The 23497-nt window shown below is 44.5% G+C and overlaps 1 protein-coding gene across 6 annotated transcripts in view; it reads left to right on the top strand.

The window, feature by feature from the left end:
* Slc44a5 (solute carrier family 44 member 5) overlaps positions 1 to 23497 on the top strand; it is a 264702-nt gene that overhangs the window by 201480 nt on the left and 39725 nt on the right. For all 6 annotated transcript variants that reach the window (XM_060392462.1, XM_060392460.1, XM_060392459.1 and 3 more), the window contains 2 exons: positions 3467 to 3540; positions 14295 to 14379. In XM_060392462.1, coding sequence (XP_060248445.1) covers positions 3467 to 3540; positions 14295 to 14379 — 159 coding nt within the window. The remainder of the gene's footprint in view (positions 1 to 3466; positions 3541 to 14294; positions 14380 to 23497) is intronic.

Genomic DNA, 23497 nt, shown 5'->3' with positions numbered 1-23497 from the left:
CTTTAAAGAATGAGGATTTACTTAATGGGGTTTAGACTCAGACATGGACACTTTGGAGGATAAAGGGACCATTTGTGGTAGGCCCCATAGGTGGAGCCAAGTGTGGTGTGCCAGATGGGGTGTGTGATGAGCAGAGGGAAGCCTAGTGGTCCCGTGAGCAGAAAACTCTGGATGTCCTAGTGAGACACTGGACTGTGTGTGAGAGTTGAAACAGGCTTAGGTCAGTGGAAGCACACCGAGAAGGAACAGGGAAGATGGCCTTAGGGAACCTTTGGTGCTTGAGCAAGAATTGGAATTGCAGGTTGGCATGAAACTCCGACATACAGAAAGTAAGGTGGCTGTGAGGCTTCAGTTGTGAGAGAAAATGATGTCATCGTGTCCCAATGGTGTCTGATTGCAGAAGGATGTGGGCCAGGCAGAGAGTGCTCCGGGAGCCCAATTAAGAGACCATGGCAATAGTTTGAAGAGAAGATAAGAGAACCTAGATGCACTCCAGGCAACAGGACCAGAAAGTGAGAGGTAGATGAAAGTCAGATCAGAAAGAGGGAGGCAAGAGGACTTGCCAGTTGAATATAAAAGATGCTGAGAAATGGGAACTCAAAGGAGACGCCCAGTATTTAAGTCTAGGTGACTGTGCACACGTACCACGTTCACAACTTGAGAGACAAGGGGAGGGGATGCATGTATGCGCATACGCAATTGGGATCCAATTCTTACTATGTTTGGGAAAATTAGGTATAAAAGAGCAAAGTACCTTTATAATTTAACTTGAAAATTCTTTTATCTCAGGGATACCCAATCTGAATAATGTTTTTGTAGGCTTTCTGGTGAACAGGATATGAGCAGCCTTGGTTTGGAAAAAAAAAAAAAAAAAAGACTTTGATTGGAAAGAAGCAATGAAGACATTTGGGCCCATTTCTCCATTAATACTTGTTCTGGGACCCCATGGGATGCAACCCACTTCTTAGTTCATGCAGGGACTCTTAACATGTTTTGTGATATAAAAATGAGCCCACCTGAGAAACAGATGCCCCAGGACTGCCCTGCAGCTCAAATACGTTTTGGAATAACTTTCAGACAGAAATTCTACTAACCACTTATTTTAATATTTGTCTTGGGATTTTTTTAATTATCAGATGAAATGCATGATTTGAAAGCTCCCCTCATTTCCTGCACAGCACTAGGGGTGTGGTTGCTCATCCTGAGCTCCAAAGGCAGGGATAAAGATAAACCTCAACAACCCGTGAAGACAGAAGCGCCAGCTGCACTCCCTGACTCCCGCAGTCACTCCTAAGCTGTAGCTTACATTCCTTCTCCAAAATCTTCCCAGTAATTTCCTAAGCACTGATTTTTTTTTTCTGGAAAGAATATGAGGAAATCGACAGAAGTAAATAAATACAAAAAGAATAGGTAATTATGGCAGATAATTGTGATGACCTGAAAGTACGTACATGAGCACACACAGAGACACACAACACACATAGAGAGACACAAAGAGACAGAAATACACACATATTCAAGCACACATGTAAACTCAAAAATACACAAAAAAACCCACACAGACACATCCCTCACCTGTGCTAAAATATGAGTATATCCAGATGACTCTCATTGAAAATTCTCATACAACTTTTAATCTTATAAAATTTATTTTTTCAAAACAATAACCCCCTGTACAGCCAAGCTTAAAGTTCTCCTGCCTGAGTGTTGGGATTACAGGCCTTTCCATGTATACTTAGATTTTATTTTACTTAATAATAGAGTCATAATTAAGTTTCAAATAAAGCTGCAGTAGTGTTGCTCATTTTAAGGATGCAACTCTAACTCTTAAGTGATTAAAAACTGAACACAGTGGAAATAGGGAACTCTTTATTTTCAACGCCTTGAATGTTGAATGTCAGGGCTGGAGAGGTGGCTCAGTGGTTAAGAACACTGGCTGCTCTTTCAGAGGACCAGGCTTTTAGTCTCAGCACGCACATGGCAGCTCACAATTTATAACTCCAGGTCCAGGGGATCCAACACCCTTTTCTGGCCTCTATGAGCACCAGGTACACAAGTAATGCACAGACATACACACAAGCAAAATGGCTATATACATTAAATAAATGTCTTTTTTTTCCTTCAGAAAAAGGGGGGCGTTTTTGCTGTTCTGTTGATTGGCTTATAATCCTGGTTTAGAAAATTAGTGAGTTTCTGAACCACATTCTCCTTAAGTCTTGTCTGACAGTATCTGTTTTGCACAATTCTGGAAAGATTAGCGTTCAGAAGCATTTTTAGCAGCTTGAGTCAGTACTAGAATGCCCATAGTTTTGCTCCTCAGAGAAAGTTAATAAAGGCTCTGTCCTGCAGACTATCAAAGCAGATGCTAAGACTATGGCCAACTGTTGGGCAGAGTGCAGGGAATCTTATGAAAGAAGTGGGAAAGAGTAAGATCTGGAGAGGACAGGAACTCCACAAGGAGAGCAACAGAACCAAAAAATCTGAGCACAGGGGTCTTCCCAGAGACTCATACTCCAACCAAGTACCAGGCATGGAGATAACCTAGGACCCTTGCACAGATGTAGCCCATGGCAGTCCAGTGTCCAAGTGGGTTCCATACTAATGGGAACAGAGACTGCTTCTAACATGAACTGATTGGCCTGTTCTTTGATCACATCCCCCTGAGGGGGGAGCAGCCTTACCAGGCCACAGAAGAAGACAATACAGCCAATTTTATTTACATTTTTTTTTACATCTTTTATTTACATTCCTTTTATCTTTTTCTCCCTACTCCACCCCAATCCCTTCCAACACTCCAGGTAGGAGAGAGAAAGGGTTAGTAAGAGAGGGGGCGCAGTTCTCTTAGCTGCTTCCTGCTGGTCAGGGTCATAGGGTTCCTTGGAGCCAGTCCAGTCCTCATTTCAGGAGATCTCCACCTTCTTGTCTCACAATAGCAAGTAGGATCAGCAAGGGGGAAGCAGGAGCAGCCTTGTTCTTTCTCTCATCTCCATACTCTCTATGCTCTGGTCCTCTGGCATTTGACTAATGCCAACAAATGGCACCCCACATTGGGTGCTAAGTGTTGTTATAAACAACAATGAAAATCCCAACCATTCTATTTTACCAGTAAAGAGTCAGGAGCCAGATACTAGGGTGAACTAGCAAGGCTTCGGCCTTGGGGTTTTTGACTTTTTCCTCCTGGCCTGTCAGTTTTACTAATGAGCCTTTTGGGTTTTTTCCATTCAGACCTGATTTGAAAAGAAAAATAATCTGCTTGATTTTGGAGTGTGATAATCTCTAAGAATGTTTCACAAGTGAACCCCTCACTCCCCCAGTTCCACTTTGATTGTACAGATATGTCTCTCTGGCCTTTCAGAATTACTGGCTCCATGGGGCTTACAGTTATTATCTTTCTTTCTCTACTTTTTTGTGTGGTTGGATGAGTCACTCAGGATGCTTTTTAATTCTTCATTCCTTTTGTCTTCAGGAGTTGTACGGATGTTCTGTGCTGTATGGTCTTCATGCTGTTTGTTATTGGCTACGTTCTGTTAGGACTCACGGGTAAGTAACCCCAACTACAGACAATATTTACCATTTTCTACTGAGTTGAGCAAGCTGGTTTCTCATTTTAAACACGAGCATTTTTCTGCTTGACCGTTATCTTCTGTGGACTTTTTTGGTAGCAGATACAAGATGAACACAAAACAAATACAAGCCAAATACAAGCTCAGTTACTTAGGTAAGACAGCAGCAAAGATGGAAGGAAAGGCTTCTCGTTTCTTCTTTAATAATTTAATAATTAATAATTTAATAATTTCTACATTTTAATTCTATCAAATTGTATCATTGCTGTTGTCTGATATAAGAATTAGGAGCTAGATTTGTTTAGGCAATCTACAAACTTGTTTATTCAAAAGCAAGCCAGAGAGAAGAGACAGTGATTCTGAATTTCACTGGGTAATTCATTGTTTAAATTGAATCCCATCCTCTTTGCCTACCAAGGAAGAGTCACTGTTTTTTTTTTTGCTGTTAGGTTAAAAATTCTTATAGAACATGAAAACAAAGAAGACAAACACACAAGATTATTTTAGAGAAAGCAGCACAAAAACAAAACAAAGAAAACATTATATACTTTTTCTTAAAGGGTTTTACAATTGTAGTCCATATATTAGACAGTTCCACCAAGAGGTATAGACTGTGTCTTCTGGTTATTGACTTGAGAAAATTTAATTTGTCATTGTTAGGGTGAGAGCCAAGGAAAGCAGATATTAGCTTCTAGCACCAATAATTCTTGACATGTGGTTAACGTGGAAAGAGACTTGCACAATATCACAGAGCAGTGTAAATCCTTTTGGTCTTCACTTGTAGCCTTTGGTAAGAGAAGAGTGCTGAGGATGGTAATGAAAAGTAACTCCCTCAAGTTAATCTCCATAGCACCATGCAAATACACAGAATTGGAGAATTCAAAATTCAGAACAGGAAAATAGGGAGAAGGCATTAACACAAGAATGAATATGTTCTTAGAAGGCTCACAAAACATCCCTCTTGTTCCTAGGTATTTTAACTTTGGAACTTCTAAGCATTAGTACAGATTGAGTATGACCTATAGGTTGAATATTATAAAATATTTTCATATGCAAGTGGTAAATTAACCTGTCTAACTTCAGGACACATTTTTCTAGTCTACATAAATACTTGGTTATTTTTACTTACTGTCATAGAATTGAAATATGTTGCATTAGAGGAGGAGGTTTTGGAGCCAGGAGGTCTGGGTTCTTATACTCTTCTGTGGGATAGAAACAACTCTTTAACCAGTTTACTCATTGGGGAGGATAGAAACACTCGCTGATTCTCCAGGCCAGTTGTGAGGGATAAGCAGCAATGCCCGACCACATCAGTGGTGCTGGGGAGAGTACTAGACAGTGCATACGTGATTTCGATGTTTAAACTGCAGTAAATTTGTTTTAAATGTGATTTGCAGTGCTGTTTCTATTACAACCCATACTCTGGCTTATTAAAGTTGGAGTACACAAAGGGTTCCTGCTATGAGCAAAACCTTTTCGTGCAAGGTCTAACTCCACAGCAGGTTGACTCTCTCTGTAAGAAACATTCTGTGTTCTTACAGGGAGCTTCCAAAGCCACCTCTGTCCTTCACAGGCTCTGCAGAGGAGTGTCCATCATAGTCCTCTGTGGAGCTAGACAAGAATTCCACCATTTTGTTCAAGATCTCCATTTCTCACAAATTAATCCTGATGCCACTGCAAGCATCAAATACTCAAAAAGGTCACTAAATAGTCACATACTTTATCTCTCAACTATATGTGGCTTTGTTGGTTTGATTTAAAAATAGAAACTTATTCACTGCTGTATTAATGTTGGACTGTAAGGAGACTGAGAGGATACAGTTGGCAGGGGTGACTGGAAGTGTTAAGAACGGTCCTTCAGGCGAGAATGGGGGCTTCTCTTGAGAGGTCACTTTTGCTGTGGGGGTATGGAAGCACTGTGGTGTCTGGCTGTCTCTGTTACATCAGGGCCCTCACAGATTCGCCTCTAGCTGTGATCATTTCAGGAGTGTTGCCATGTTGATTCGTTATTTCCTGATGCTGCAATACAACATTACACTCAAGGAAACATACAGAGGAGTTTATTTTGGCTTATGGTTCCTGAGGGGAAGGGAGTCCACAGCAGAAGTGAGGCATGGTACTGGGAAGCTGAGAGGACACAGCTCTTCACAGAAGCCCTAGGCAGAGAGAAAACTGGAAGTGATGTGAGGTTTTCACTTCTCAAGGTCCTCCCCCAGTGACATGCTTCTTCCAGCGATAATGCACCTCCCAAACCTCCCCAAACAGCACCCTCCTCTTGGGAATTCAAATACCAAAGCCTAGGGGAGCATTTCTCACTCAAACCATCATACCACAGAAGAGCCATTTCTGTTTTTCACAAAACAATCAGCAGGGAAGATGCTGTTCTTTGTGTGTTGTGTGGCTGTGGCCAGCAAGAGTAACACTCGCATGTGAGAAAGGCACTCAGCTCAGCTGAGGGAGGGAGGAACCTCTGCTGACCGGGATGGATTGGAGTCTGGCTAAAAGGGGCCAAGCGTCCTTGAATGATCATGTGACCATTTATGATACTGGCCCTCTGCCCTCCTTCACTGGCTCTTGCTGTTCAGTTATTGTAGCAACTAGAAAAGAAAAGGAATTCTTGTTATGCAAATTATTCTATGTAACCCCTGGGCTAAGTTGTACAAATAAAAATACAATTTTAACATTCAACAAATTTTCATTTCATTTTCTAGTTGAGCAGGTTAGTCCATTATTACATTTACTTAGGAAGTTCCCCAGGTTGGAGCCCAAAGTCTCTTTTGGTTTTTGATATTTTCCTGCACTAACTGCCCTTACCAGCTGAGAAGATGGGAAGGGAAGAGGGACATTCATGCATGCAGGCCCCAAACTCTCCTCCTTCTCTGAGTTAGAGTCCACATATTAGCGAAATCAAGCGACTCTGTTCCCTTTTCCTGTGCCTGGCATGTCAGGTAGCATAACACCTTTGAGTTTACCTTTGTTGTCCCAAGCAGCGGGATTTCCTTCTTTTAATGATAGTTTATAAGGACAGACAGTGTGTGCATGTACATTCTCTCCTTGCTCCTTCTGCGGACGGATACTCAGATGGTCTGCATGACTTGGAGATTGTGCTAACACCGCAATCAACATGGGAATGCAGGCCGTTCTTCATTTGTTCTCAGATGTCTCCCCAGAAGGAGGACTGCCGGAAACTTTCTTTTCAGTGTCTTGAACAACCTACTTTTCATGGTAATTGAGCTAATTTACATTCCCACCTACAAGACACAAGGGACCCCTTTCCCACACTCTCCTTAACACTTGTCACTTCTGCACTCCACCAGGCTTCCCGAGCTTCTGTCCTAGGAGTAGGTATACTGAAATATCCACTGCTAGAGGGAGCTGGCCACAAGGACCACCTCCTGCTTCCTGCTGACTTTTAAACCACAGTGGACCCATGTCAAATTATGGCTAAGAAACATTGTTTTACCAAAAGTAACATAATTTCTTCAATTAAGAAGCACATTTAAAAAAAATCATTTCCATCATTTTGAGAATGGTTGTATCACCTTTTTGTTAATGAGAAGTGTATTGTACTCCAGAAGATGACACAGGCCAGTGTTAAATATCCTTTTGCTTTCTTTCCGAATGCAGACATGTCCACTAAAGCACACTAAAGCATACAGTCACACTTGTTTCAGAAGTCTTCAGTTTAAAAAGGAAATGTTTGGTCTGACTGAGATTTGAGCTTGTCTTTGGTACTGAGTGAGTCTGACCTTTGCTGGGTTTTACTGTGCACATCTGTGCTTTCCAGACTTTTTGAAGTGTTGTCAGCATAAGAGGGACTGGCTTGCACTCAAGGACATGACCCTAAATTCACCACTGGGTGAAAGAGGCCACCTGTGAAATAACAAACATTTTTCTAACCCAGGCACCTGGAGACAGGGCTGCGTCCCAGGGCGTTTCTATAACAGTGCTGTCACCAACACGGATCTTCAGATACAGCTTCATGTGTCCTATTATCTGCTTCATTGCATTTGTAAATTGCTTGTGTCAGAAAGCCATAAGCACAATTTGGCAGGCCTGTTCCTCACACATTGAAACAGTTGAGGGGCCTTTAAGGGGTACACGCTGGTGATTGGAGAGCCAACATCCCCATCCACCAGGTGCTTAAAGAATGCCTTAGCTGCCCCTAACAGACTAAGTGTCAGGGTAAGCAATCAGGTCTGATCATTTCTGCCCTGGCCCAGGACTTTGCGATGGCTGCTACTTCTCCACTCAACCCAAGAGCACAACTGAAGCGTGCTTGGAAACATCTGAAAAGGAGGGGGGAAGCTAGCTAGGGCCTCACATTCTCCTCAATGTTCAGGGATGGACAGCTCCTGGGATGAGTGATAGGATCATTGCCCAAATAAGGCTGTCACCTGTCCCTTGCCAACTTTTGCCATTCTTTGTGAGCTACCTCAGCAGAATATACAAATGTGCGGCTTCTCTCCCTCCCCTCTCTCTCCTTCCCACTCTCTCTCTTTCTTTCTCTCTATCATCCACATACACACATCATATAAGTATGCCTCAGGTGCAGCTGACATGGTTCTTTAAAGTTATTTCTAGGAGCTGGTGAGTTGCTACCATGTGTTAGGTGATCACTGTGTATGCATAAGGATGGAAATCCTTCCCCCAGAAGCCACTTAAAAAGCTGGGTGTGTGATGTACACCTGAAACCCCAGCCAGGGATGCTGGGACAGATGGATCTGTAGAGCTCACTGGACAGTCAGCTTAGCAGAATTGCTGAGTTCCAAGTGAAAGAGACCCCATCCCAAAAAAGAAAAAAAAAAAAAAAAAAGGAAAGCACCTGAGGAATAACAAGGAAGGTTGATTTCCAGCCTCCCATGCATGAGCATGTGCACGAACACACACACACACACACACACACACTTCTAAAACAGTGGGCTAATGAAGGGAACAAAATGTCTGATTGAAGTGTGTTTAAGTTGCTCTGCAAACTGCTGTTGGTGTCATTCACCTTCATAACCCAGACAGTTTAATTCTGGAGTCTACATTCTTACCCGCTAAGATACAGTGACTTTTCATTCTTCAAAAAGTGCAGTCAAGCAGAGGACAGGCCAGAGCCCCTTGACACTGTCTCTCACTCTTTCTCCTAGTTGGTTCTACAGTGTCATAGCCCAGGTTGGTCTGATACTCCCCATGTAGCCCAGGTTAGCCTGATACTCACCATGTTGCCCAAGTTTTGTAGTCCAGGGTGGCTTCAAGCCCAAGTGCTGGGAACACCCAGTCCTAAAGCCCTGGGAATCCCAAGCACATTAGCCCCTCACCTGGGCTTTTCCACGGGACTGGTATCCTCAGGTGGCATTCCCTAGGGCTGAAGGAGCAAATGCCGCAGTGTCTTTTATGACCCGCTCTTAAAGGCCACGAAGCAGTACTTCACGTTCTGCTTCCTGAAGCAGGTCTCAAGTCCATTTCACATTCAGAGTGTAAGGCACCTCTCAGAGGAGAGGTTCTGACTTTAGATGTCCTCCCTCTGCCTCCCGCTTCACATGTGATCTTCTGTGTGCCAGTATTTGTATCATTGGATTATTGATTAGTTCCTATTTATCATTACATGGGCGCCTTATGCCTACTTTAAAGTATAACATTTTATTAATTATTGAGAATTTCGTAAACATATTTTTTATCATATTCACCCTGACTCTTTCTTCTGACTCTTCTCAGGACCACCCCTCATCCCCTCCCAACTTCAAGTCCATTAAAAAAGAAATAACTCCAAGTCCAATTTGTGTTCTTCAGATGCTCATGAGTATGAGGCCATCCGCTGGAGTTCAGTGGACATACTGAGGCCCGACCCTTAAAGAAAACTGCTTCTTCCTCCTTCAGCCCACATTAACTGCATATTAACTTTTGGAAAACCTGTTATTTTCTTAGCGACTGTTATTGGCAGATTTTGAAAGGGATGTGCTATAAAGTATATAACAGCAGTGTGCTTGGTACCACAGGCTTCTGGGTGACTTCTTAGATCAATGATGTAACAATACTCATCACCTTTTACCCGAAGCCCACATTTGTGAAGATATCTTCTAGACCAGATCTGACAGAGAGACATCTTGAATGACATGTATAATCTCCAGTTTTCCACATTTGAGTGTTTTCTATAAAAATAAAACAAACAAAACAAAAACCAACAACAACAAAAAGAGAAGGAAACAAAAGCCCTAGAAATTAGTGAATTTATTTTAGAGATATAATAATGTATTTTAAGTATCGTTTCAAATGCAACCAGGATAAAATACGGAGAGCTTCTTTTGTTTTCCGTACTGTTTAAAGTATGCATTGGCGAGGGTGTGACTCGCCAATAGGACGCTTGCCAGGCTCAATGCCCTGCACTCCGTAGACTCGCATGGTGTTTCACACCTCTGAGCCCAGCACTCGGGTAGAAATGGAGAAATAGACACTCGGAATCACCTTGACTACATTCGTAGTCATCCGATCACATGAGACCCTGTCTTCAAATATAAAAAACACAAGCCATGTATTTTCCACTCACAGCCTGTGCCTGGTCTAACAATCTGTAGTTCTTAGTGGACAGGTGACTTCTCCAGCAGACGCTCCTGACTTTCTGAACATCATCAAACGTGGCTTCTGCTGGTGCACGCCTCCTTTCCTTTTCTTTCTGGCAGCTTAGATCACAAACTCTCCGTGTTCCAGCTCAAACGCACCCATCTGTGGCCTGGCTTCATCGCCAGAGCTGAGTTGGGAAGACAGGAGCTGCTCAGTTAGCACAGTCACGGCTCAGCAGCAGAGGTGGAGAGCGGAGCTCCTTCCTGGCCCCTATCACCTTATCTCCTTCTCTCGCTGCTGCATGCTTGAGGCTCCCGCTCTGTCTCCCGTCCTCACCTCTCTGCAAGAACAAGGTCTTTTCTCCAAATGACCAAAGCTTTTGGATTGCCTGTGTCAGTTCCTTTCTTACATGGCAGGTCTAGCATTGTCCTGAGCCATTGCTGATCCCCAGGGTGGGGGTTACCCTCTTCATCACTGTGACAAATACTCGAGAGTGTTTAAAACAGGAAAGTTTGTGTTGTGTCCTGGGTTCATTGATAGGCCTGAGGTGAGGCTGGACATCAAGGTGGGAACACTGCATGCTCTCCTCAGGGTGGAAGGGAAGCAGGGAGAAGATGAGAGGACCAGGGACAAGGCAGAGCCCACTGAGAACACTTTCCCCAGTGACCCACTTTCTTCACATTTGCCTTCCTGCCTGAAGTTCCTCCCTCCTTTCAACATTGCTGTCCAATGACAGCTTTATCAGCGGGTCAGCCCACTGACTTCAGAGTCCTCAAGAGCCGCTCACCTTCCAGGGTCCTCAGCTCCGAACATCTGCACAGGGATACAGGAACCTCTGGAGGAGCTTCATTTCCCAACCACGGTTCTTACTGTTAACCAGGTCTGCCTGGGAGCCATAAGTATCAGCTTTGCACAATTTGGAATCAGCTTTGAAGAGTCTGGGCGGGGAACTGTATGGGTCTGGGAAGGATCATTTACCTCAACTGATGTGAGAAGAACCAGCCTTAAAGTGGGCAGGACCGTCACCCACTCAGGGGTCCTGAGCTCTGTCTGCGAGGAGACATTGAGCTGGGCACAAGCAAGCAAGAAAGGTTCACTTTTCTCTGCTGGTGACTCTGGATGTGATGAGAGCAGCCGGTCAGTTCCTGCCTTGACTTTTCTGCAGTGACTGCATGGAACTGTGAGCTAAAGCAAACCTTTCTCCCCAGCAGAAATGAAACCAAAACAAGCTTTCTCCTCATCTATTCTTAGCAGGAGGTGTCATTATTTAATTTGTTGAAACTTCTTAATTAAGGAATATTTTTAATATTTAATGTGTCTAAATTTTTTTTATTGTGGAAGTATTTTCAATTTATTTAATCTCTTTTGACTTCCTTGCCATGATAGTCTGCTGGGTAAAACCTCATGAAGCACCATTAAGCTCTGGTTACGTCACTGAAAAGATGTATAACTTAAAAGATTTGTAACTTTGGGAAATAAGCTATAATATAAAATTAGATTAAAGGATGACAGCCTCTCAGAGTTACTGTGAGATGCATGAGTCACATAGGGTCCCTAGAATAGCAGAGACCCCTTCATCCATCACAAGCAGACAATAGATTCTATTATAGATATACATACAGATAAATACATATGACATATAGACATATACCCAACATACATATAGGTATACATGCAGATAAATACAGATGATATATAGATATATACTTATACATACATACAGATACACATGCAGATACATACATACAGATGTACATGCAGATGAAGCTTTTATTATCACACAGTCCTTTTGGTTGCCATCCCTGCCCACTCTCGATGCCACGTTGAAATCCTAATCATATTTCAAAAAGTCTCTCAGGTCTAATGTCTCCACTGAGCCCTCTGTAAACTTTGTTCTCCCCTTTCCACTCTCTTTGAGAACTCCGGTGTGCATTCATCCCAGAGATGGCCTCTGACTCCCACATACGGCTGTCACTTAGTAGAGTCCTTAATTAGTGATTGATGATGTAAAAGGAAAAAGAACTCATGCTCATGACAGCTACTTCTGAAGGGAGGCCACACTTCCCCTCAACCCACTGGCATGTGTTTACAGTTTACAGTGTGTGGGGAGTAAGTACAATGGCTCTCCACGCATGTCCAGGGGGTCACAGGCGTTCTCAGGTGACCACAGCTGCCTGCTACCGTGTCCCGCTTAATACTGTCTCCTTTGTTGTCTTAAATATTTCCTGGATCGAGAGCACCACTGCAGCTGTGGAAGCTTCTAGGTGACCCCAGAAACAGCGCATGCATCAAAGTCCAGTGTCAGTTCTTGTTTTTGGAGACATTGAAGAACGACCTAACATTACTGAAACCACAGTGGGTTCTGAGGGCTCACAGTGGTCCACCTTCATTATCTTCCCTTGCAGTCTCAATAGTCCGTGCATTTTGAGACCATTAGGTTTGTGTTTCAGTGGCTAGTTAGAAAGTTGAGGCTCAAAATAGGTGAACAAATTGATCTGGGTAATAGATAATAAATAGATACCTAAGCATGGGGGTGACTCTCCGGCCCCACTCCTTACTGGACAGCTTTTGGCCATCTGCAATTACTGGGGAAGAGAGAATCTTTTTTTAAAGGGTGTGGCAACTTGTTGCCTGTACTCCAAAGAATATCTCCACACCACGCACAGATGAGCAAGGCTAACTGGATGAAGAGAAATATGTTAGGTGATATGGGGAGAGCTGGAGGGGAAGCTGGGGTGGGTGCAATCGCGTTGCTTTACGTATATTTAATGTGTCTTCTTAAGAATAAAGAAAATTATGTTAAAAAGGATTCATATACCTAATTCATAGTTAATAATTATTTAGGGAAAAGGATAAAACATTTTAGGGTGAAGCTAAAAGAGACACTAAGACCTAGAGCTGGAAAAAACTGGATCTCTCTTTTAGGCTTAGCCAACATGTGACAAACTGAGGCATAGAAACAGTGCATTAAGCGTCCAGCTGAGCACTGAGCACTTGAGCATAATTTATACAGCTATTTATAGTTCACTTTCTTTATTCTGAAAAAATAAGGACAGGAAGACATGCTGGCAGATAGCTACCCTGATCTCACAAGATAGTATTTGAAGATGGAAGCTGATTTGTTGTTTGTAGACAAAGGAAACCTTCCTGGTACTTAGACACTGCACAAAAAAGCTTGGACTGATGAGGAAAATACTGACAAAAAAAATCTTCCTTATTCCAAATTTTCATTCAGAAAATTGATTTCCTTTTATCATCTCAAGTCACACCAGCCACATGCATAAGGGTGATTGAATTATAAGGTGAACTGTCAGATCCAATAAGCGTGGGTAAGGAGAAGGCCGAGCCATGTTATCAGAAGCAAAGGACAAAGATGTGTTTTCATTCGCAGCCTAGACTTTTAAAAACTGCATTGTTCAAAGTTGAAGAGGTAGAAAATCCAGTTGGAATTAACAAGCATTAGCTAATTTAGAGATAAATACTGCTGACTAAAGGTTTGTAGTCTAGCTGTCAGGCCATGTTTATAATCCATGTGAAAACAAACACAAAAGGGGATGAGTTTGTGTAAAGCAGAGCCCAGCATCTTTACAGAAAACACAACCGAGCCCTTATCATACTCAAGTCAGGGCGCCTGTGTTTGTACTGACACTGAGATTATCAGACAGATTCTCGGCAGTGTTTACTATGGGATGCCTCTGCTGAGCCCTTGTTCATCTTTTGAAAGTCCTGTGAAATCAGAGAACTAGTCGGTTCACTCTGTTGAATTTTTCAGTATTTTTCACTTCTGTTTACCCCCAAAGCATTACATCATGCTGCTTGGTGTAAATTTATCTGCTTCGGGATGAAGTCATTTCTGCTTGAGCTTTAGAAAAGGCATCTTCCTTTCCAAGTGAGCTTTTGTCTGTGCCCTCTCCTCCTCATTTTAATAACTGTCATTTTCTAAGTGCATTACCTCATGTTTTGGCTGCAACCCAGATGATCTGGAGGGAAGACAAACGTGCTTTCAGACCAATTCATCCATATTTTACTTTACTTTTCATTAAGAAATTACTCTTTGAAGAAAATCAATAATGTTCTATGACTGAGGGGAAGGGTGAGCGTTGCTGTGGCAATTCCAATCTCGCAAATCAGACTTCCTTCAGCCAGATGTTGCTGATGGAGAATTGTCCTTTCTTGTTCCTGCAGCTTGGGCACATGGTGACCCCAGGAGAGTGGCCTACCCAACAGACAGCGAGGGACAGTTTTGTGGTCAGAAGGGAACCCCCAACGAGTGAGTATGGCCACCTGTGGTTTGCATGGTGTTACTGTCTAAGCCGGAACAAACACATGGGCCCCACGGGACCTCACAGCAGGGCTGAGCCTCATTCAGGAGGCTTCATCTGTCTCCTCTTACAGAAAGCTGTAAGCGGTTTGGGGGGTTCAGACTCTGCATCTCCACTCTGCTCCACAAGAATAAAATTGTAAAGCAAGGGTGGGAACCAGGGAGTGGCTGGCAGCCATATTTAGTGCATGCCCTTTGGACTGGGCTACCGTAGGACGGTACTGAACAGTGACTGAACAGCCTGCACCACTGTCGGGCTATCTGCCATAACATTTACCGACAATCATTCTGTCTTTTGTAGTGTGCCTAGGGCTTCAATGATCTTGACATCTGTGGACAGTGCCTGACAGCAGAAAAAAAAATATGTCCAATGTTGATCAGAGCAGACATGTCTGGTTTTGAAAGCAAGCTTTCTGTTTATTTATCTAAAATCAAGTAGACACACACAACCATGGCTCACATTTTTAGAAAACTTTTACCCCTTTCTCTGGTGCTTTCTCAGACAACTAGAAATAGCACTTCCTCAAGATCCAGCCATACCACTCCTAGGCACATATCCAAAAGATTCTCAAGTACACAATAAGGACATTTGCTCAACCATGTTTGTAGTAGCCTTATTTGTAATAGCCAGAAGCTGGAAACAGCCCAGATGCCCCTCAACTGAATGAAGAATGGATGCACAAATTGTGGTATATCTACACAATGGAATATTACTCAGCAATAAAAAACAAGGAAATCATGAATTTGCAGGTAAATGGTGGGAACTGGAAAGGATCATCCTGAGTGAGCTGTCTCAGAAGCAGAAAGACACACACGGTATATACTCACTCAGATAGACATATAATATAGGATAAACCTACTAAAATCTGTACACCTAAAGAAACTAATCAAGAGGGAGGACTCTTGATAAAATGCTCAATTCCTATCAAGAAAGGCAAAGAGGCTGGACATCAGAAGAAGAAGAAAAGAGGGAACAAGTCAGGAGCCTGACACAGAGGACCTCTGAAAGGCTCTCCCCTGCAGACTATCAATGTAGATGCTAAGACTTATGGGCAACCTTTAGGCAGAGTGCAGGGAATCTTAGGAAAGAAGTGGGAAAGAGTAAGATCTGGAGAGGACAGGAACTCCACAAGGAGAGCAACAGAACCAAAAAATCTGAGCACAGGGGTCTTTCCTGAGACTGATACTCTAACCAAGCACCATTCATGGAAATAACCTAAGACCTCTGCACAGATGTAGCCCATGGCAGTTCAGTATCCAAGTGGGTTCCATTGTAATAGGAACAGGGACTGTCTCTGACATGAACTAATTGGCCTGCTCTTTAATTACCTCCCCCTGAGGGGGAAGCCGCATTACCAGGCCACAGAAGAAGACAATGCAGCCACTCCTGATGAGACCTAATTGACTAGGATCAGAAGGAAGGAAAAGAAGACCTCCCTCCCCTATCAGTGGACTTGGGGAGGGGCATGCATGCAGAGGGTGGAGGAAGGAAGGGATTGGGACAGGAGGAGGGAGGGAACAAGAGGGGGGATACAAAGGGAATAAAGTGTAATTAATAAAGAAAAAAATGTAAAAAAAAAAAAAGACAGGCGTTCAACAAGAGCTGAAGAGCCCATGGGGTAAGGGGCTAACCCAGAGGTGTGGAGGGCAGAGAGGGAGTCATAGCAGGGCAGATTCGGGGAAAGGTTCTCCTCCAAGAGGCCTCTGTGCAACACAGGCATGAACTAAATGTGAATCCAGAATATAGTTATATTTTAACCTTAGAAAACTAAAACAAAACAAGCAATCAAACAAACAAAAACCCTGAGACGTTTACACTGTGATGGCAAAGAACGAATCAGGTGCTAAAATAGATAGATAGATAGATAGATAGACAGATAGATAGATAGATAGATAGACAGACAAAAGAAAAAAAACCACAGAAATCTCCAACTCCTCAGTTACTTTGAAACAGGCTGTCTTTAACAGGTGTGACAGCGGTGCAGGAGAGGCGCCCTGAGGAGGCACCTCCAATTGCAGTATATGAAGGCTGTCCAGAGGCAATTCTTGCTTAACAACCAGACTATTCATGCAAAGGTCTGATAAAATGAACTTGAAATGGAGCAGATTTCAACAGCATGTGAATGGCAGTCCTGGTTCATCCATTTGATAAAATCGAAAGGGCACATTGAGGAAAGCGTGCACGGCTGCACTAGCCATTTCTGGTCACATTTCCTTTTAGTTGCGTTTGTGTTATGATCCTGAGAATATCATTTGCTCGTGTTTCCATAGTCCTTGTCACAATTTCCTTTTATATACTTAAATTTCCATCTTAGCAGGAACTTATATTTTGTATAAGTAGGATGAAGCACAAGTCAAACATTTTTCCCAACTTCAAAACCAATTATTTCAAAATACTTTGTTAGATAATAAGATTACATTTCCAATTCCCTACAAAATTATTATATAATAAACTTATATTTTTTCTTTCTGAACCTTAAACCTATATCAATATATTTAAGCCTTTCAGTAGCTTTTAAATGTGTATTAATATTTGTGTGTGTTTGCATGTTTGCGTGTGTGTGTGTAAACATGTTCATATGGATACCATGATACCTATGAGAGCAGAAGATGTCATTGGATCCTATACTGGCCAGTTTTGTGTCAGCTTGCCACATGCAGAGTCATCAGAGAGGAGCGGCCTCAGCCGAGAAAATCCCTCCATAAGACCTAGCTGTAGGCAAGTCTGTAGGGAATTTTCTTAACTCGTGATTGACATAGGAGAGCCCAGGCCACTTGTGGGTGGTTGCCATTCCTGGGCTGTGGTCCTGCGTTCTACAGAAAACCTACTGAGCAAGCCCTGAGGAACATGCCAGTGAGCAGCACCCTCCATGGCCTCTGCATCAGCTCCTGCCTCCAGTTCCTGTCCTGCTTGAGTTCCTGTCCTGAAGTCCTTTGGTGCTTAACTGACATGGGAGGGTGAGGTGGATAACCCCTCTTCCCCCAAATTGCTTTGGTCATAGTGTTTCATCACAGTGACAGTAACCCTAGCTAAGACAGATCCCCTGGATCGTAACAAATGTGCACCAGTTTAAAAATTCAACAAAAAGTTATTTTAAATTATGCTTATAGTCTATGGTAAGTGAAAATACTTACAGAAAATCAAACTTTACTTAATATTAAATTTTGGGTAGGGGACCAAAGAAGTAGCAGAGTGTTTAAGAACGCTGGCTGATCTTCCAGAGGACCAAGGTTCAATTCCCAGCTCCCACGTGGAGCCCTTTAGCTCCAGTTCCAGGAGATCCATCGCCCTCTTCTGGCCTCCACAGGCACTGCATGCCCGTGATATACAGCTATGTACTGAGGCAAGACACCCTATGTGTAAAATATGGTAAACATGTCAAAAGAGCTTGATTAAATGGGCTATAACATGATTATACAATGAAATATCATTAAAATTTCAAGTTACGGTGTACAGGTGTGTTTTGGGCATGGAAGTATGCCTGATATGCTATTAACTCCAGAAGTCAAGTTGGGCCAGAGAAATGGCTTAGTGGGTACTTGGGGCCACACTTGGCCTCCTGAGTTCAGGTCCTGGAACCCACATGGTGGACGGTGAGAGCTGGCTGACTCCTGCCCTCCATGGCAGGGCCAGGGCCATGACGTAATTAGTAGAGTGCCTGCTGTGTGGGCATGTGGGTCTGAGCTCAGTCTATCAGCACATGTTAAAAAGGCCGGTCTCAGGGCCAGGCTCGTGATCCAGGGCTGCAGTGTCAGGCCAGGCAGATCACCAGGCCTCACCAGCCAGCCTGCTCAGTGAGCTCCAGGCCAGTTAGGAACCCTGTCTTCACACACACACACACACACACACACACACACACACACCACACACACACACCCCATACCACACATGCACACACACACACACCACGTCACACACACACCACACACTATACCACACATGCTACACACACACCCCATACCACACACACACACACACACACACACCACATCACACACACTGCACACACCACACACACACACACACACACACATCACATCACACACACTACACCACACACTACACACATACACACACACACACACACACACACACCCCAGCACGGTAGACGCAATAAAATGGACCCACATGCGATGTTCAGCCTAGGACTGGCTGATGAAAACGTCTGCAGTGAAGTAAGGCAGTAAAGAGCTGTGCACCCTGTGTGTACCCACCCTGTGTGCCGGAACGCAGGGCCTGCACCTCAGGAAGAGTCAGTGGCAAACGCACAGGCAACTGGTTCGTGTCATGACAGCCTTGCAGGGGTCCTTGGATCCTCAGGTAAAAGAGAATCGGCATAACTGTGCATACACAGAGCCTGTGTTTTGAGAGGTGGCGTCGAACCTGAAGAATCCGGTTGTTTATGTTTCAGCCATGCCCAACCAAAAGGACCGGGAGAAACACTATGGATTCCTGAAATACCAAACCAGACGAAAGCTAGGCTTCAGACGCTGTGCAGCCGGCCCTCGGAAACTTGTTTTGCCTTTCAGCACGGGGGAGGTTGCTCAGCACCTTTGGCTTCCGCTTGTCAGTATTTTCACAGAACAGCAGGAATTCGGTTGATTGTGGCGCCACCGTCTGGCTGTACAAGAACTTCAGCTTACAAAGATGGCTGGGAGGGCTTTCGACTCTGCTGAGTGTGAGACTGGGAGGAAAAGGAACCTTCAGGTGGCTGCAGAACCACTCAGAAAAACACAGCTGCTCCACAAATCTATTTGAATACATAACCAACCCCAACCTCATATTCGGTTTAATTTTTAAATTTTGGATTAAAATGCTATATGCATTTGAAAGCAAATTAAATGCTAATGAACCCATAACAAAAGGAATTCCCCCCACTCTTTGCTCTATTTGCCCGTAATTGGGTTCATAGAGACACTCTTTGCTTTAGCTCTGACAGAGTTTTTGAAAGTGTCTCTTAATGGTATTCCCAGTCTATTAGTTCATACTGTGTTGACTATGAGTGGTATCCTGATAACCAGCCCAGGAAACCAAATTTCATTCCTGTTTTTATCCCCACCCCACATCTGAGCTTAGATATCCTTCTAGCCCCTTTCAGTAGCATACTAACAACGTCCTCTACTTCCTGTCCTAGCTGGACAGTGTCTGGGATCCTCTTTATGCAGGAGAATATCATCCCCTCCTCTGTCTCTGTCTCTCTGTCTTTGTCTCTGTCTCTCTCTCTCCACCTCTGTTCCATTTTCCAGTTCACATTTACTCTTTTTCTTACGTGGTCTACTTTGTCACTGTGTACACTCAGTTCTGTAACTTCAGCAGAGCCCAGTATGTTCTGTTGTGCTTGATACCAAGAGTTGGAAGCAGTGAACGGCTTTGATTTTATAGCATCTACACAGTCTTTCACTCGCCGCTCGGCTGTTGTCCCTTTTTTTCTACCAGGCTTCCACATAAAATCAAACTTTGTACTTTAGTAACACTATCGGATCAGCCCACGTTTTAGTCTGTCTCAACACAGAGCTAAACACATATACCGCATAGAATTGTAATGAAATTCTTATTTGGGTGCGGATTTTATCTCGAGCACTCTAATGGTTAATCTCGATTGTCAGCATGCTACAGTTTAGAATCACAGTGACAAGCACCCGTCTGGCATGGTTGTGAGGGAGTCCCTAATCGGGCTAATCTGAAGCAGAAGGGCTGTGCGGGCACCAGGCCTGCACTCCGGCCTGGGGTCCACCGAAAGGAGAAAGCGAGGGGAGCCCCTTCACCTGGAGCCCCGTTGAGCTGGCGGCACTCTCACCATCCCGAGCTGCGCGCCCCAGCCCAAAGCTCCTCCACCTCCGAAGCTGCATTTCTCCAGGGTTTTGTCACAACCACAAGACAAGTAACTAATACAAACAGGCACCACTCCGGCGTCCCTGTTCTACCTTACAGAACGGCCACGCTTTCTGTCCACTGAGGTTCTCTCACAAGCTTTGACGGCATTTCAGAAGTTGCCAGAGTTATCTAGCAAAGCACAGCGTGCCGGGTCAAATCTCAAACTCAACTACCAGCAGCCGTTCTTCCAGTTCCCCTGCTGTGCTCCCAGCGTCCCTCAGCTGAGACCGCTCCTTCTGCGTTAGCCCCCTGTCTCGGTGCAGGTTATTCTTGGTCACCTTCCTGGGATCCGAGACCACAGGACGAGGGCTTGTGGAGGCCTGGAAATGCCTTTCTCTCCTGATTTTCCTTTCATCATATTGACTTATGATCCAACTGTAGACTAGCAGCCGGAGAGGTGATTTCTCAGGACTGCGAGGATGCTGCGCTTTGTGTTCGGAATGTCAAAGGCCAACCTGGCAACTTTGTGGCACAGTGACCTTTTCCTTTTGGAAGTAGCTACTCCTGGCCCTCTAAAACCCCTTGACTGGGCAAAACTCTTCTTTCTTTTTCAAGAACCATTCAAAGTAGCAGGTTTTGTTTTAGCATTTTTTTTTTGAAACAGAATTTGATTTGTTGCTTTTCCCCCTGCCTCCTCTCCCTCTCCCCTGACCATTTTGAACCTTCTGCTCTCCCGGCACAGGCTCCTTCTGTTTCCGTGTCCTATGGCTCTTCACCTAAGTAACCCTTTCCTTCTCTCATAGTCACCTTTCTACTTACACAGGCTGTAGTCTCTCTCTCTCTCTCTCTCTCTCACACACACACACACACACACACACGAAAAGCTGTGATCTGAATATACAGAACAACATGACCCTGTAAGTCAGGCTCTCTTCACTTAATACAATATTTTCCAACTCCATCCATGTTCCTGCAAGTTTCATAATCTTGCTTTTGTTTGTGGCTGGATGATGTTCCACCCAACGGAGGTCTGTATTTCCTCAGTTTCAGCTAATCTTTGTGGGTATGTTATGTATGTGTTTGCCTGGGTGTGTGCACGTGTGTATGGGTGTGTGCACACTTGTGCACATGCACATGCAGGCCAGAGGTTGACAGTGTTTCTTTTTTGATCATCTCCACGTTATTTTTGTGGATCTTGGAGAAGAACCTTCAACCACCACTTTACCGAAACAGCCTAAACTGCACTCTGACAGAGAAGTGTGGCCCTCACCCCTCACCAAGGAACCTTCTCCTTGCAGCAGATGGAGACCATCACAGAAAACTACAGCCAATCAAAACACAGAGTTGTGGAGCCCAGCCCCAACGACAAATCCACAAAACACCCCCATGCCTAATATTCAGGGAACGTCAAGGAAGAAGTGGGGCAGAGACTGTAAGAGGCAGAGGAGCTTACTGTAGGATTGTGTCAAACACCAACGCTGGAAGCTACACCAACACAGTCTCCCCAACATGAGCTGAACAGGCTCGACTCCAGGAGACATGCCAAAGTGCGTGTGGGAAAGGCCGAGAGGCCACGGGCCCACACTAAGACCTACAGGCAACCAAGGGCTGCTGAGAGCAGGAGAGCTGGCTTTCTCCAGGGAAGAGCACATCAACTGATAGTGCAATAGCAAGTGGTAAGCCACGAAAACACACATATGAGAAGCATTCTACATTCTGAACAGGCTTATGTTTGAGAATGTGTGTGCATATGAGGTACATGGGTGCCTGCAATGGCAATTAATGAAGGAAGCAGACAAGGCTGACAGAGAGCAAGGAGGGCTACGTCAGGGGTCAGAGGCAGGGAAGGAAGCAGACAAGACTTTGACAGAGAGCAAGGAGGGCTACGTCAGGGGTCAGAGGCAGGAAAGGGAAACGGAAAATGATGTGATCATATTATAATCCCCAAAATAAGAGAAAAAAAGTGATTTGTTGTGTATGGCTGTGGGGTTTGCACATGCATGTACGCGGACGCTCATTCATGTGTAGGCATGCATACTGGAGCCCCTGAAATCCTCATAGCTCTACCTCACGTAGCACTAAGGTTCCAGGCTTCTGTGAGGCCATGGCGGTATTTAGATGCCCGCCCCAAGAATGGCACTGATGACTCATGAATTGCATCTTCATGGTGACAGCAGCAGCAACTGGTGAGGCTCAGTCACTAAAGTGCCCACCACATGTGAAGACCTGATTTGAATCCCCATCATGCATGTAAAAAATATGGCCACTGTGGGCATGTGTATCCCACGCTGACAGGACACAGATGGGGGGATTCCTGGAGCTCACTAGTCAGTCATTCTAATAGCCAAACTGATGAGGTCCAGGCTCAACAAGAGACCTTGTCTCAAAAAACAGAGGGGCTGAAGAGATGGCTCAGGGGTTGACAGCATTTGGACGCAGCCATGAGCATCTGAGTCCAGGACCTAGGGCCATAGGTTCTGGAGTGCCATAGGCATCTCCTAGAAGGCCTCTCGTACAGAGAGTCCCCACTTAGTTTAAACTTAGTTGTTTAAAGTGTGACGGCAAATGTTTAGAATGCCAGTCCCTGGCCTCCACATTCGTGTGCACTTTATACAAGCACATACCCGTGCAAATGCCACCTCTGCTGTGAGGGACGGGAGAGTCCTTACTTGTTTGAAGTGAAATGTCTGCTTTGGTGTGCTCCCCTCCACAAAACCGCAGTTCTGTCTGGGTGAGGCACCTCTGTGGTTTCTGCTGATAGGCAAAGTACAGCGAGGCAGATCAAAGCCCCCTGTGTGACTCCGCCCCGCTGCGCCAGGCTGCCGGCCACTGCTCTGTTCATCGGACTCCTTTAAGTTGTCTTCTTCTCTCCATAAACAGGCACGGAGGCAGGTCTTCCTCAGTTGAGGCCAGTGCTGCAGAGTGACACGTTGGTCTGTCCTTCCAGGGGTGCCTTCCGGTTTTGCGAGAGAGTGGACTTCTCTGCCATTTGACACTGGACAGACAACCTGCCTCTCCTCCCTGAAACTCCTCCTAACCCTCCTGTATCTGTCAACAGCTCTTCCTCTGGTCCACTCCCTCCTACCCTTTCTGCTTTGGTGCTCATGGGCAGGAAGTGGTAGGGGTGAAGGAAAGACTAGTCCCCCGGAGAACTTCCTACCTTCTCAGGGCTGGATCTTACGGAGACTGAAAGGAAAGGTTTTATCACATGGCCTTTGTACATTGATGCTGTGTATGTAGTCAGTATAACTG

Source organism: Meriones unguiculatus, chromosome 10 (assembly GCF_030254825.1).
Source record: "Meriones unguiculatus strain TT.TT164.6M chromosome 10, Bangor_MerUng_6.1, whole genome shotgun sequence".
NCBI classification, from domain to species: Eukaryota; Metazoa; Chordata; class Mammalia; order Rodentia; family Muridae; genus Meriones; species Meriones unguiculatus.
Note: the sequence above shows the minus strand (reverse complement) of the source record. Positions and strands in the feature narration are given on the sequence as shown.